The sequence below is a fragment of the Heterodontus francisci genome, chromosome 7, assembly GCF_036365525.1.
Source record: "Heterodontus francisci isolate sHetFra1 chromosome 7, sHetFra1.hap1, whole genome shotgun sequence".
Classification (NCBI taxonomy): domain Eukaryota; kingdom Metazoa; phylum Chordata; class Chondrichthyes; order Heterodontiformes; family Heterodontidae; genus Heterodontus; species Heterodontus francisci.
Genome location: NC_090377.1, coordinates 11,620,351 through 11,635,353, shown reverse-complemented (window position 1 = coordinate 11,635,353; position 15,003 = coordinate 11,620,351). Strand labels below are relative to the sequence as shown.

General features: G+C 50.9%; 1 protein-coding gene across 3 annotated transcripts in view; it reads left to right on the top strand.

Moving 5' to 3' along the window:
• Nucleotides 1-15,003, top strand: part of tmem198ab (transmembrane protein 198ab) — a 152,065-nt gene that overhangs the window by 122,141 nt on the left and 14,921 nt on the right. For 2 of the 3 annotated variants that reach the window (XM_068034790.1, XM_068034791.1), the window contains 3 exons: nucleotides 3,568-3,804; nucleotides 5,605-6,180; nucleotides 11,333-11,490. In XM_068034790.1, the coding sequence (XP_067890891.1) occupies nucleotides 3,568-3,804; nucleotides 5,605-6,180; nucleotides 11,333-11,490 (971 nt within the window). Of the gene's footprint in view, nucleotides 1-2,542; nucleotides 2,766-3,567; nucleotides 3,805-5,604; nucleotides 6,181-11,332; nucleotides 11,491-15,003 lie in introns of all 3 variants that reach the window. The other variant, XM_068034792.1, reaches the window with a different exon arrangement.

The following is a 15,003-nucleotide window of genomic DNA, read 5'->3' as shown; positions in this document are numbered from 1 at the left end:
GAGGGCAGCCAGTCGCTGGTGTGCGTCCGCACCCAGGCTGCGACTCTCCGCCTTCGGACCCTGCAGAGATACCTGTACATCGAGCGTCCTCCCAGATGGTGTGCGCGGGCAACGTATTTTTTCCGCCAGTGTCACTGCCTTCAAGATGACACGCAGCTCCCGGTGGAGTCCGTTAGCCGCGCCTCTCTGAGGGAGTTGCCTGTCTTTTACCGGGATCTATTCCGAGTCTGGAACATGGTCACCTCCAGTCAGGGCGCTCCCCCGCCGGCGGAGGAGAGTGCCTCGGCTGTCCGGGCAGCCGACTCCGGGGACGGTCCGGCAGGCGGAGGAGTAGCCAAAACCCCCGGGATGCCCCTCACTGCGGGTGGCGGGGGGGCTCGGGAGTGCGGACCGATCCCGGCCGAGCTGACCCCCGCTCGGCCGGAACTGCTCATCGGACCCAGGCCCCAAAACCTTTCTCGGGTGCCGGTCCTGCACAACCCGAGCCGCCTCTCGGAAATGCCCTCCATGCCATTCCAATTGGCGCAGAGGGGTTTCCTGTACGGGCTGCTCCTGCACACTCTCCACTTCCTCGCCCTCGTCAGCCGGCCGGACACGCCCTGGCGGTCCGCGTTGCCATCTGGCGGTGAGGGGAAACCCCGATGGAGGTCTCTCTACGCGGGAGTCTTCCCCCTTTATATCGGGGACCTGGGGTGGAGGGTGCTGCACAGAGCAGTCCCGTGCAATAGGCTTTTAAGTAGGTTCACGGACTCCCAGGCCGCCTGTACTTTCTGCGGCCTGGACGAGTCCGTGTTCCACGTTTATACGGAGTGTGTGAGGTTGCAGCCCCTGTTTGAGTATCTGAAGGGGCTGCTCCTCAAATTCTGGCTGCACTTCAGTCCCACGCTCCTGATCTTTGGGCACCCGGAGCGGAGAGGCATGGGCCGGGGGGAGGATCTCCTCGTCGGTCTGCTCCTGGGCCTGGCCAAGGTGGCAATTCACAGGTCCAGGTTGCGGGCCGTCGGGGGTTCCGTCCTCCCCGATTGCCTGCCCCTCTTCCGCGGTTACGTTCGCGCCCGGGTGTCCCTGGAGAAGGAGCATGCGGTGTCCGCCGGTACGCTTGAGGCCTTCCGCGACCGGTGGGCACCGCAGGGACTGGAGTGCATTGTCGACGCCGAGAATGGCATTTTAATTTGAGTTTTTTGTTTATTTATCTGGTTTTAATAAAGTTATTTTAAAACTGTAAATATGTATATAAAGCGGGCCTGTGGAATAAAGGCCAGCTCGACGTGAAAAATATAAAAGGGGCCTGGGGTATAAAGGCCACAAAAAAAAAGAAAAAGAAAAAAAAAACATGGTTCGATACAGAGTAAAGCTCCCTCTACACTGTCCCCATCAAACACTCCCAGGACAGAGACAGCATGGGGGGGTAGATACAGAGTAAAGCTCCTTCTACACTGTCCCCATCAAAAAAAAATGGGGTTAGATACAGAGTAAAGCTCCCTCTACACTGTCCCCTTCAAAAAAAAATGGGGTTAGATACAGAGTAAAGCTCCCTCTACACTGTCCCCTTCAAACACTCCCAGGACAAGTGTAATATTACTTGTTGCTTGTATGTAGTCTACTGTACTATTCAAAGGACTCCAAATAATATCCAAAGAACACGTAGGTTTTTTATTCAGGCTGTGTTTGCTGCCAACTCAATGACTAGGTGGAGCAGTAATGGCATATGTGTAAATGCAGCCTCATCCACTGAAAGGTCAATGTCTGCGATGTCTCAGGCAGCTACCAGTAATAAAGATGGCACTGTTCAATTTATCACAAAAAACAAATTAAACCCAAACCCCCTCAATGTCTGTGATCACTGCTTCCATTCAAGCTGCAACAGTACCCCACTCCCTCCTGCCATCGCACTTCTTTTCACCGCTCCCTCCCATGCCCGTCTGCTTGCTGTTCACTCCCCACCTCGCTGCTGCCTCCCCTCAGCCACTCACTCCCCACCTCGCCACTCCCCCCGCCTCTCGGCCACTTGCTCCAGTGTCGCCCCCACCCCCCTCGGCTTCTCGCTTCCTGCCTTGCACTTGGCGGCTCGTTCCCTCACCTCTGCTGCTTTTTTCGGGCAGCGCTGCAGGGAGTGATCGGACAGGGAGGGGGCAATCTGTGAGGGTGGGAGCAAGTGGCTGAGGGGAGAAGTGAATGGCCGAAGTCGCGAGTGAGTGGCTGAGGAAAGGCAGTGGGAAACTGAAGGCAGCTTTTGAATTGGGGATGAAGGGAGGGGGCGGGGTTCTCCTCGGGGGAATGGAGGTGGCAGGAACAGCACAGGGTTAGATACAGAGTAAAGCTCCCAGCAAAGTGCCAGTGTAACAATCAGGATAAAGGTATTGGGAGTCAGTGATGGGAGACAGATACTTGGGCAAGGCAGGAGGCACAGGCTGGTAAAATTACTCCTTCTGCTCCTCTGCAACCCCCCACCTCCGGTGCCTTCAACACTATCCAGAAAAGTGTAAGAAAATCAAACGCGCAAGTGCCTGAAGTCTATCGAAGGTGTGATTTGATTTTCTAGGGAATACTGTACCATCTCGGACAGATCAGCCGGCTGAGATCTTCACTCGTGCAAGTCAGCGACCAAGAGCGACTGGCTTTCAAATGAGACGACTCAGGGCCTGGTCAGCAGGGAAATCTCCTGGACACACCTCAGTGCAGACTGTGCCAGTAGAATGGTCACTGCGGGCATCGTCTACACACTAAGAGGGAGAAGGCTGAAAACCGGCTTAAGCATCGAGCAGGTGAGCATTCGCTCCTGGTAACCGTCTCTGGTCTTGTACAGGACATTTGGGGGAGGGAGACCCCTCATTTAAAACCAAACTCATTGAGGGAACTCAGTTATACAATCTTACAGCACAGAAAGAGGCCATTCTGCCTATCATGCCTGTGCTGGCTCTTTGAATTAATCCTACACCCCAGCTCTTTCCCCAGAGCCCTGCAAACGTTTCCCCTTGAAGTATTTACCTAACTCCCTTTTGAAAGTTACTATTGAATCTGCTTCCACCGCCCTTTCAGGCAGCGCGTTCCAGATCACAACAACTCGCTGTGTAAAATAAAATTTCTCCTCGTCCCCCAACTGATTCTTTTACCAGTTGCCTTAAATCTGTGTCCCTCTGGTTACCGACCCTCCTGCCACTGGAAATTGTTTCGCCTTATTTACTCTGTCAAAACCTTTCATGATTTTGTACACACATTTCTATAGTGCCTTTAATGTGGAAACAAAAATTGACACTGAACTACGTAAGGATATATTAGGAGAGGTGACCAAAAGCTTGGTCAAAGAGGTAGGTTTTAAGGAGTGTCTTAAAGGAGGAGAGAGAGGTGGAGAGGTTTAAGGAGGAGATTCCAGAGCTTACGGCCCAGGCAGCTGCAGCCACAGCCACCAATGTTGGAGCGATGGAAATCAGGGATCGGAGGAGCACAGAGATCTCGGAGCTGGAGGAGCTTGCAGCTCGTTTCTTGATGAGGCACCAGCCGTCTCTCTGTGCTGCCCCTCGATGTATTCCGTTCTTTGCGTGATGCCTTCTGTCATTTTTTTTTCAGCTACTCTGACTTTGAATGGAAGCCATCCTTTTCCCTTTGCTCTGACTGGCTGCTGCTACAGACATCACAAAGCCATGACCGCGACACTTCGAACTTTGCACTTTAAACTCTTGACTCACGGCACGGGTCAGGGTGCAATCCATACCTGTGATCAGGAGATTGACCGGAAGTATGACATCGTACCCTCTGTCATCTGTGCTATGTGTTGCCTCTTCGGGATCATTTACTGTTTCTTTGGTAAGTGAATGGGATCTGGCGGACAATGATTTGAGGTTTATTAAATTTATTGTTTCCTCTCCCAACTCCTTGGAGTGGGCAGAGTGACTGTTGGATGGTTGGAAGAAGGTTTAGTAATTCATTCTCGGCATGCGGGTGTCACTGGCAAGGCCAGCACTTGTTGCCGGTCCCTCATTGTCCTTGAGAAGGTGGTGGTGAGCTGCCGTCTTGAGCCTCTTCTTGAACTGGACATTGGCATCCTCTGCAGCCTGGTCACCATGGCGGTGTGGAGCATCAGACTCTTCATGGAGGGCTTGCTGATGGGCCTGCTGGTTGCCACGGCCACCCTGGTTGCCCTGGTGCACATGTTGAAAATTATATTGGGTTTTGGTAATCCAGAAAAAAAGCTAATTTTGCTGGTCAGTAGGTCAGTGACTAGAGTAAATAAATTTGACCTCACCAAAAAAAAAAAGACAACTAACGATATGGAATTCTCTCTCAGGCAGAAAAAAAGACTTGCATTTCTATAGCACCTTTCATGACTTCAGGAAGTTTCAAATTTCTTTTGCAACTAATGAAGTACTTTTCTGAGGTGTAGTCACTGCTGTGATTTAGGAAAAGCAGCAGCCAATTTGCGGACAGCAAGCTCCCACAAACCGCAATATGGCAATGGCCAGATAATCCGCATTCTTAGTGATGTTGATTTAGGAATAAATATTAATCAAAACAGCATGGAGAAGTACGCTGCTCTTCATATCCTGCTGTGGGAACTTTTACATCCATCTGAGGGGGCAGACAGGGTCTCAGTTTAATGTCTCCTCTGAAAGACAGCACCTCTGACAGTGCAGCATTCCCTCAGTACTATACAGGAAGGGTTCGCCTAGATTTTGTGCTCAAGTCTCTAGAGTGGGGCTTGAACCCCCTCAGAGGCAAGAGTGCTACCAACATAAACAATGCCACAGAGAAAGTGGTTAAAAAAGGGTCCAATTCTAAAGGGGGTGCAGGAGCAGAGGGACCTGGGGGTATATGTGCATAAGTCATTAAAGGTGGCAGGACAGGTTGAGAGAGCAGTTAATAAATCATACAGTATCCTGGGCTTTTATTAATGGGGCATAGAGTGCAAGAGCAAGGAGATTATGTTGAACTTGTATAAGACACTAGTTCGACCTCAGCTGGAGTATTGCGTCCAATTCTGGGCATCGCATTTAAGGAAAGATATGAAGACATTGGAGAGAGTACAGAAAAGATTCACCAGAATGGTTCCAGGGATGAGGATTTCAGTTATGAAGATAGATTGGGGAAATTGGGACTGTTTTCCTTGGAGAAGAGAAGGCTGAGAGGTGATTTGATAGAGGTATTCAAAATCATGAGGGGTCTGGACAGAGTAGATAGAGAGAAACTGTTCCCACTCGTGAAAGGATTGAGAACGAGAGGGCACAGATTTAAAGTAATGGGTGAGAGAAGCAAAAGTGACATGAGGAAAAACTTTTTCATGCAGCAAGTGGCTAAGGTCTGGAATGCACTGCCTGATAGTGAGGTGGAGGCAGGTTCAATTGAAGCATTCAAAGGAGAATTAGACTGTTTTCTGAAAAGGATGAATGTGCAGGGTTATGGGAGAATTGAACTAAGTGAATTGGTTGTTCAGAGAGCCAGTGTAGACTTGATGGGCCAAATGGCCTCCTTCTGTACTGTAACAATTCTGTGGTTCTGTGAACAAAGAAGAACAGTACAGCACAGGAAGAGGCCATTCGGCCCTCCAAGCCTGCACCGCCTTTTTACCACAGAAAGATTTTCCCTTTGTTATTGTCTCTCCTGTTTTAGGCTACCGCTGTTTCAAAGCCATCATGTTCCTGACCGGCTTGATGTTTGGTTCCATTGTCATCTTCATGTTGTGCTACAAGGAGAGGGTCCTGGACACGCAGCTGAGCATGGAGGCCAGCGTGGGAATCGGCCTAGCTATCGGCATCCTCTGCGGCCTGGTCACCATGCTAGTGCGTAGCGTCGGGCTCTTCATGGTGGGCTTGCTGCTGGGCCTGCTAGTCGCCGTGGCCACCCTGGTGGTCCTGGAGCAGTTCTACCACCCCCGCACCATTTGGGTCCCCATTGGCCTGCTGCTGGGTGCCGGAATGTTCTTCGCGGTGCTGACCCTGCAATGGCAACGTTTCTTCACCGTGCTGTCAACCGCCGTATTCGGGAGTGCCATCATCACCGTGACGGTGGACTACTTCATTGAGCTCTTCCTGTTGGTCCAGTATGTCTACGAGAGGATCAAGGTGGCTCCCGTGCAGTCCGTCTGCTGGTACAGCTGGGTCATCTTAGGCGTCTGGCCAGTGCTGACTGCCCTCGGCGTTCTGGTGCAGTTCAAAGTCACAGCAGAAGGCTACTCACATACAGAAGGTAGGCATGATAACCGCGGGCAATGGGCCTATAGAACCTGGCTGAGCCAGACCTTGAATAAAGTAGGGTGGTGGGGTGGGGAAGGTAGATTTTTAAGAAGTATTCCTTGATGTAATAGGTGGCAAGTTAGAAGATTGGACAGGATATAAAAAACAGCAAAGAATGACTAAAAGATTGATAAGGAGGGGAAAATTAGAGTATGAGAGAAAGCTAGCTAGAAATATAAAGACAGTAAGTTTCCATAGATATTTTAAAAAGAAAAGAGTTAGCAAAGTGAGCGTTGTTCCTATAGAAAGTGAGTCTGGGGAATTAATGGATAATAAGGAGATGGTAGATGAATTGAACAGATATTTTGCATCGGTCTTCACTATTGAGGATACAAGTAACATCCCAGAATTAGCTGTAAGTCAGGAAATGGAATGGGGGGAAGAACTCAAGAAAATTACAATCACCAGGGAAGTGGTACTGAACAAATTGTTGGAGTTGTGGGCTGACAAGTTTTCGGGTCCGAATGGACTTCATCCTAGGGTCTTAAAAGAAGTGGCTAGTGAGATAGTTGATGCGTTGGTTTTAATTTTCCAAAATTCCCTAGATTCAGGGAAGGTTCCATTAAGATGGGAAAACAGAGAATCTAACTCCTTTATTCAAAAAGGGAGGGGGACAGAAAGCAGGAAACTACAGGCCAGTTAGCTTAACATCAGTCATAGGGAAAATGTTAGAAGCTATTATTAATTACATTGTAGCAGGGCACTTTGAAAAATTCAAGGTAATCAGGCAGAGTCAACATGGTTTTGTCAAAGGGAAATCATGTTTAACCAATTTATTGGAGTTCTTGGAGGAAGTAACATGTGCTGTGGATAAAGGGGAACCAGTAGATGTACTGTACTTAGATTTCCAGAAGGCATTTGATAAGGTGCCACATCAAAGGTTATTGCGAAAAATAAAAGCTCATGGTGTAGGGGATAACATATTGGCATGGATAGAAGATTGGCTAACTAACAGGAAACAGAGAGTAGGCATAAATGGATAATTTTCTGGTTGGCAAAATGTAATGAATGATGTGCCACAGGGATCAGTGCTGGGGCCTCAACTGTTTGCAATTTGTATAAATGACCTGGATGAAGGAACCAAGAGTATGGTTGCTAAATTTGTAAGCAGATAGGTAGGAAAGTAACTTGTGAAGAGGATGTAAGGAGGCTACAAAGGGATTATAGTTAGGTTAAGTGAGTGGGCAAAGATCTGGCAAATGGAGTATAATGTGGGAAAGTGGGAAATTGTCCATTTTGGCAGGAAGACTAAAAAAGAAGCATATTATCTAAATGGTGAGAGATTGCAGAGCTCTGAGATGCAGAGGGATCTGAGTGTCCTAGTGCATGAATCGCAAAAGGTTAATATGCAGGTTCAGCAAGTAATTAGGAAAGCTAATAGAATGTTATCATTTATTGGGAGGGGAATTGAATACAAAAGTAGGGAGGTTATGCTTCAGCTATACACGGCATTAGTGAGACCACATCTGGAGTACTGTGTACAGTACTGGTCTCCTTATTTAAGGAAGGATGTAAATGCTGGCAGCAGTTCAGAGAAGGTTTACTAGACTAATACCTGGAATGGGCCGGTTGTCTTAGGAGGAAAGATTGGACAGGCTATGCTCGTATTTCTGGAGTTTAGAAAAGTAAGAGGCGACTTGATTGAAACATATAAGTTCACGCGGTGTCTTGACAGGGTGGATGTGGAAAGGATGTTTGGGAGAATCTAGAACTAGGGGTCACTGTTTAAAAATAAGGGGTCGCCCATTTAAGACAGAGATAAGAAGAAATTTATTCTCTCAGAGGGTTGTGAGTCTTTGGAACTCTCCTCCTCAAAAGGCGGTGGAAGCAGAGTCTTTGAACATTTTTAAGGCAGAGGTAGATAGATTCTTGATAAGAAGCGGGTGAAAGGTTATTGGGGGTGGACAGGAATAGGGAGTAATCAGTTCAGACATTAACTTATTGAATGGCAGAGAAGGCTCGAGGGGCCAAGTGGCCTACTCCTGCTGTTAGTTCGTATGTTCGTATTTAGGCACAGTAACCTTGTTGATGCAGCAGAAAATAGGTTTAACCAGCAAAAGTAAACATTTTTAATAATGGCATTCAGTCTGTCAGTAACCTGATTTAAAAATCACTGAAAATGACCAAAATAGTATCCTGAACCATTTAATAAAAACATAAGAGATAAGAGCAAGAGTAGGCCATTCGGCCCCTCTCGCCTGCTGCACCATTCAGCAAGATCATGGTCCATCTCCTACCTCACCTGCACCTTCCCACCTTGTCTCTATGCCCCTTGATTCCCTTCATGTGCAAAAAGTAATAGTTTTAATGATACACTAGCCAGTTTCTTGTCAAAAAATACTTAACTTACTTTGAAAAAGCTTTTAAAATGTGCTGACTTGTGCCTTCGGGCCTCAGAAAAGCCCAAACCAATGCAATCTCAAAATTATATTTTTTCATTCATAAATTTTGAGCTTCGCTGGCAAGACCAGTAATTATTGCCCATCCCTCATTGCCCTTGAGAAAGTGGTGGTGAGCTGCCTTCTTGAACCACTGCAGTCCATATGGTGTTGGTACACCCACAGTGCTGATGGAAGGGAGTTCCAGGAGTTTGACCCAGCGACAGTGAACGAACGGCGATATAGCTCCAAGTCAGGATGGTGTGTGACTTGGAGGGGAACTTGCAGGTGGTGGTGTTCCCATGCATCTGCTGCCCTTGTCCTTCTGGTTGGTCGAGGTCGCGGGTTTGGAAGGTGCTGTCTAAGGAGCCTTGGTGCGTTGCTGCAGTGCATCTTGTAGATGGTACACACTGCTGCCACTGTGCGTCAGTGGTGGAGGGAGTGAATGTTTGTGGACGGGGTGCCAATCAAACAGGCTGCTTTGTCCTGGATGGTGTCGAGCTGCTGGAGTGTGGTTGGAGCTGCACCCATCCAGGCAAGTGGAGAGTATTCCATCACACTCCTGACTTGTGCCTTGTAGATGGTGGGCAGGCTTTGGGGAGTCAGGAGGTGAGTTACTCGCCTCAGGATTCCTAGCCTCTGACCTGCTCTTGTAGCCACGGTATTTATATGGTTGCTCCAGTTCAGTTTCTGGTCAATAGTAACCCAGGATATTGATAGTGTGGGATTCAGCGAAGGTAATGAGGAACTGGGGACAATTTTGTGGGCAGGGCGTGACGCAAGCCAATTGAATCTTGAATCAGTGAAAAATTGCAGAAAATACAAGCATATGTGGTCTCTGGGTATAACTCACGTGTAAAATTGCACAGTGTTTGTGCTGCTTCGGCCATTTCTGCCTCAGATTGATGTAAATCACCGAGCAATAAAACAGAAGAATTTATTTCAGTCATCAATTCCTTGCAGGTAAAGAATATGCCTGTAATATTAATCAAGGAAAGAAATCACAAAGTATCTTTAATATGTTAAAAACATTGCAGCTGCTCATTACCTGTCTACGGAACGTTAGTTCCTGTTGTCACACTCCCTGGCCATTTCAAATTCCATTGACCACATTTATAGAATGGAAGGCTTGCATTTATATAGTGCCTCAGGATGTCCCGAAGCCTTTACAGCCAATGAAGTACTTTGGAAGTGTAGTCACTGTTGTAATGTAGGAAATGCAGCAGCCAATTTGTGCACAGCAAGATCCCACGGCAACGTGATAATAAGGAGATCATCTGTTTTGTTGGTGACGTTGGTTGAGGGAACTGATATCGGCCCCAGGACACTGGGGGGAACTCCCTGCCTCTTTCTTGAAAATTGTGTCGGGGATGCACAGTGGTAATCTCAATGGGCTTGTAATCCAGAGGCCCAGGCTAACAACCCTGGGGACACGGGTTCAAATCCCACCACGGCAGCTGGTGGAATTTAAATTCAATCAATAAATGTAATTCATTAATAAAAACCTGGAATTGAAAGCTAGTCTCAGTAATGGTGCCATGAGACGATCGATTGTCGTCAAAACCCATCTGGTTCACTAATGTCCTTCAGGGAAGGAAATCTGCCGTCCTTACCCGGTCTGGCCTACATGTGACTCCAGACCCACAGCAATGTGGTTGACTCTTAACTGCCCTCTGAAATGGTCCAGTAAGCCATTCAGTTGTCAAGGGCAATTAGAGATGGGCAGCAAATGCTGGCCTTGTCAGTGACGCCCACATCCCTTGAAAGAATAAACAAAAGCCCACCTGAAAGAGCAGGCAGAGCCTTGGTTTCATATCTCATCCGAGAGACAGCACTCCCAACAGTGCAGCACTCCCTCAGCACTCCTCAGTGAGGAGTCAGCATAGACGTGCTTAAGTCTCAGTAGTGGGACATGAGCCAACAATCGTCTGTCTCACAGGCAAGAGTGCTTCCTCCGGAGCCACGGCTGACAGCTAAAGGTCACTGAGAGGATATGCTTCATGTTAGAATGATCAGACTCAGCCCCACAGCTTTGATTGGCCACAGGGCAGCACTGACACTGTTGAAGGTACAGTCTTTCAGCTGAGATATTAAACTGAGGCCCTGTTTACCCTCTCAGGCAAATGTAGAACAGCCCCACCCTGAAGGGCAGGGGAGTCCTCCCCAGTGTCCTGGGGCCAATATTGATCCCTCAACCAACATCACGAAGAAAACAGATGATCTGGGTCATTACCACATTGCTGTTTGTGGGATCTTGCTGTGTGCAAATTGGCTGCTGTGTTTTCTACATTACAACAGCAACTACAGTTGAAAAACAAAGTTATTGACTGTGAGGTGTTGTGAGAGGCACTGAGGGTGTGAATATTAATGTAATCCCAAAATCATTGCCCCACCCTCTACAGCTGAGGCAAGTTAGCTCGCCTTTGCTGGTCTGGTTTGGCTCGGCTGCAAACACTAGTTGGCCTACTGCTCATAAAGAAAATGGAAAGTTCCAGAAACTCAACGTCCCTGACTGCCATCCTTTTATCCATTCTCGTAGGGAGAGGGGAAGGTCGGGAGTTCGGGGTGGGGGAAAGCTGTCAGTTGCACTGTGTGTGTCTGTTCAACATGGGGGCCTGGGCAAACGCCTAAACATCTGGCCATGAAACTGAGTCTGATTGACCCCCATTTGTTTCTTGTTTTCCCACCCGGCGTTTCCCCCCCACTTACCCCCCCACCCCCATCCAGTCATTATCAGCAGGAGGCAGAGACGTGTTCAGCTGATGAGAATACGACAGAAGGAGAATAAGAAAAAGAGGAGAAAGCACCAGAAAAAGTACCAGGAGCCTGCGTACCGCAGAAAGCCCAACCCCATACGTCGCTATGATGGAGACGTGCTTTCTCCGGTGAGTCGCCATTTCTCGTCTCTGTTTATTCCGCTTGTCAGGGGTTAACTGTCTGTGTTGTCTTCCTTTGTCTGCCCTAAGCCACCACTCTGCATTTCCGCCTCTACATTTACCTCTCGCATCTCTTTATGGGGCAGCATGCAGGGTTACACTGTCCCATCAAACACTCCCAGAGAGCCAGCATGGATTTGATGGGCTGAGTGGCCTCCTTATGTCCTGTAATGACTCTATGACTCTCAGGACAGGTACAGCACAGGTTTAGATACAGAGTAAAGCTCCCTCTACACTGTCCCATCAAACACTCCCAGGGCAGGTACAGCACGGGATTGGCTGGAGAGTTTGGAGCACTTCCTGTGTGCAATCAGCTGAAGCAGCTGCTCCCGTGGGAGCTGGAACTGGAGAGGAGAGAGCTGAGAGCTGAGAGGAAAAAGGAAATAAAAAGGGGAAAAAATGGGTTAGATACAGTGTAAAGCTCCCTCTACACTGTCCCATCAAACACTCCCAGGACAGGTGCAGCATGGGGTCAGATACAGAGTAAAGCTTCCTCTACACTGTCCCATCAAACACTCCCAGGACAGATACAGCACGGGTTGGCTGACCCCTGCTCGGCCGGAACTGCTCATCGGACCCAGGCCCCGAAACTCTCCTTGGGAGCCGGTCCCGCACCACCCGAGCCGCCTCTCGGAAATGCCCTCCGTGCCATTCCAATCGGCGCGGAGGGGTTCCCTGTACGGGCTGCTCCTGCACACTCTCCACTTCCTCGCCCTCGTCAGCCGGCCGGACACGCCCTGGCGGTCCGCACTGCCATCTGGCGGAGAGGGGAAACCCCAATGGAGGTCTCTCTACGCGGGAGTCTTCCCCCTTTACATCAGGGACCTGGGGTGGAGGGTGCTGCACAGAGCAGTCCCGTGCGATAGGCTTTTAAGTAGGTTCACGGACTCCCAGGCCGCCTGTACTTTCTGCGGCCTGGACGAGTCCCTGTTCCACGTTTATACGGAGTGTGCGAGGTTGCAGCCCCTCTTTGAGTATCTGAAGGGGCTGCTCCTCAAATACTGGCTGCACCTCAGTCCCACGCTCCTGATCTTTGGGCACCCGGTGCAGAGGGGCGTGGGCCGGGAGGAGGATCTCCTCGTCGGTCTGCTCCTGGGCCTGTCCAAGGTGGCAATTCACAGGTCCAGGTTGCAGGCCGTCGGGGGTTCCGTCCTCCCCGATTGCCTGCCCCTCTTCCGCGGTTACGTTCGCACCCGGGTGTCCCTGGAAAAGGAGCATGCGGTGTCCACCAGTGTGTGTGTGTGATGATGATTTAGGGTGTGTGTGTGTGATGATGATTTAGGGTGTGTCTACCACTGCGCAGCGGATCACGCTATCAAATGTCCCGCCCTTCATTCCCAGTGAGCTCCTCCTCCCCCAACTGCACCATCTGGGGGAGGTGAAGTCGGGGATCACGCCAGTCCCGCTCGGTCTTCAGGAGAACAGCCTCCGGCATGTGTACTCCTTCCGCCACCAGCTCTTTGGCGAGGGAGGAGGTTTTGGAGGGCCACTTCAATGTGGAGTTCCGGGGGGCGGCCTACCGCGTCTTCTGGTCGTCGGACGGGGCGTGGTGCCATGTCTGCATGGGGGTGGGGCACGTTCGTAAGAACTGCCCCAACCTCCCAGTCGCCAACTCCACCTTGGCGTCCCAGGGTGGCACCGCTGCACCTCCTCCCACTCCCACTACACTGCCATCAGCCATCGCTCAGGCAGTTCCAGAGGCTGTCGTCTTCTGAGGTGGAAGGATGGTGTGGCGTAAAACACCTGAAGGTGCACCCCCTGAACATGGAAAAAAGTCCTGAGCCTGAACTCAGCCCTGAACTGGCTGATCCAGGGGAGCCCACCTGCCCCACGGCTGAGCTCGGGCCCAAGAAACCTGGGCAAGGGGACGCAGAGGGAGAAGCAGAGGCCTCTGCTGAGATGGAGGTCTCTGAGCCTCTGTGCCCCTCCTGAAATAAGAGGAGGAGGTGTCCCTCCTCTGAAGAGGGCAGTGAGTTGTAGGGCCCAACTTCTGGTGCGGTCCTCGGGCTTCCCCCACCACCAGCGTCACGAGGGCCTTGAGCCCTGGGCGGGAAGCCTCTGCCCCTCAGAATGGAAGTGGGGGAGATGCCCCTGTAATCTCGGCAACTCCTGAGGTGGGGGCCCAACCATGGCGGGGGAGGCTGTGGACCCACTGGGTGAAAAATATTCCATCTGCCACTGGGTCGAGTTTCCTGGGTGGGGACGAGCCCTGTGAGGGTCAACCCTCCCAGCAGCCTGATGCTGCTGCCCAGGATGTGCCCGACCCAGAAGTCAATTTGTGTAATTTCCCGACTGCTGGGTCTGTGGGCGCTGGCGGGGCAGGAGACGGCCTCCTCTTACTGCCTCCGGTCTCGGCTCCGGCTGGATTTCTGGGAGTCGGGATCTACCGTCTCCTTTGGGCCGCTCATTGGCCTGGGGACGGAGGTGGAGGAGGTTCCTGAACCGCTGGTGCCCATGGGCTCCAGTTCCATTCAAGAACCCAGAGAGGAGGACTCCGCCATTGATCCTGGGGTTGGGATCGTGATGGAGGCAGAACCAGCTGGCGCGGCCGAGTCGTCCGCCCCACAGTGTGGTGGGTCTGCCGGCCACTGGCGGTGACAACCCGGAGGAGGATGGGGACTCGGTGTGGGGCACGGAGGATGATCTTGAATCCGGCGCCGGTGAGGCGGTGGACTCCCTCGTGCCTCCCACCGAGTCTCATCTCATCATTACTGCAGAACTCCGTGACTTCCTCATGGCATGCAGGGGTTGCCGTAAAAAAATTCGGGGGGTCCGTAAGCAGCTCGTTGAGCTGCTGGCCGACGACGGATCCTCCATCACGGATCCGGAGGGAATGCGCCTCCTGGTCCGTACTTATTACAGTGCATTGTTCTCTCTGGATCCATCCAGCGAGGGCGTGCACAGAGTTGTGGGAGGACCTGCCAAAGGTCAGAATGGAGGGTGCTGAAGGATTGGAGGCTCCGCTCACGTTGCCGGAGCTGACAGGCGGCCTCCACCAGCTCTTGAAGAGCAAATCCCCGGAGCTAGACGGGCTGACCATGGCGTTCCTCAGGGTATTCTAGGATGTGCTGGTGGGCAATTACGCGCGGGTCCTAGGGGAAAGCCTGGTGACCGGGGAGATGCCCCTCTCGTGGCGCAGGGCGGTCATCGTCCTGCTGCGCATGAGGGGCGATCTCTGCCTGCTTAAGAACTAACATCTGGTCTCCCTCCTCAGCACGGATTATAAGATCTTTGCCCGGGCTATGTCTACCCACCTGGGCTCCGTGCTGGCCCACATGATCCAGCCCGACCAGTCCTACACGGTCCTGGGCCGGTCCATCCAGGACAACATCCACCTGGTCCGGGACCTGATCCATTTTTCCCACAGGACTGGTCAGTCGGTCGCCTTTCTCTCCCTCGATCAGGAGAAGGCATTCGACAGAGTGGATCAAGAATATCATTTCGGGATCCTGCGCGCGTTCG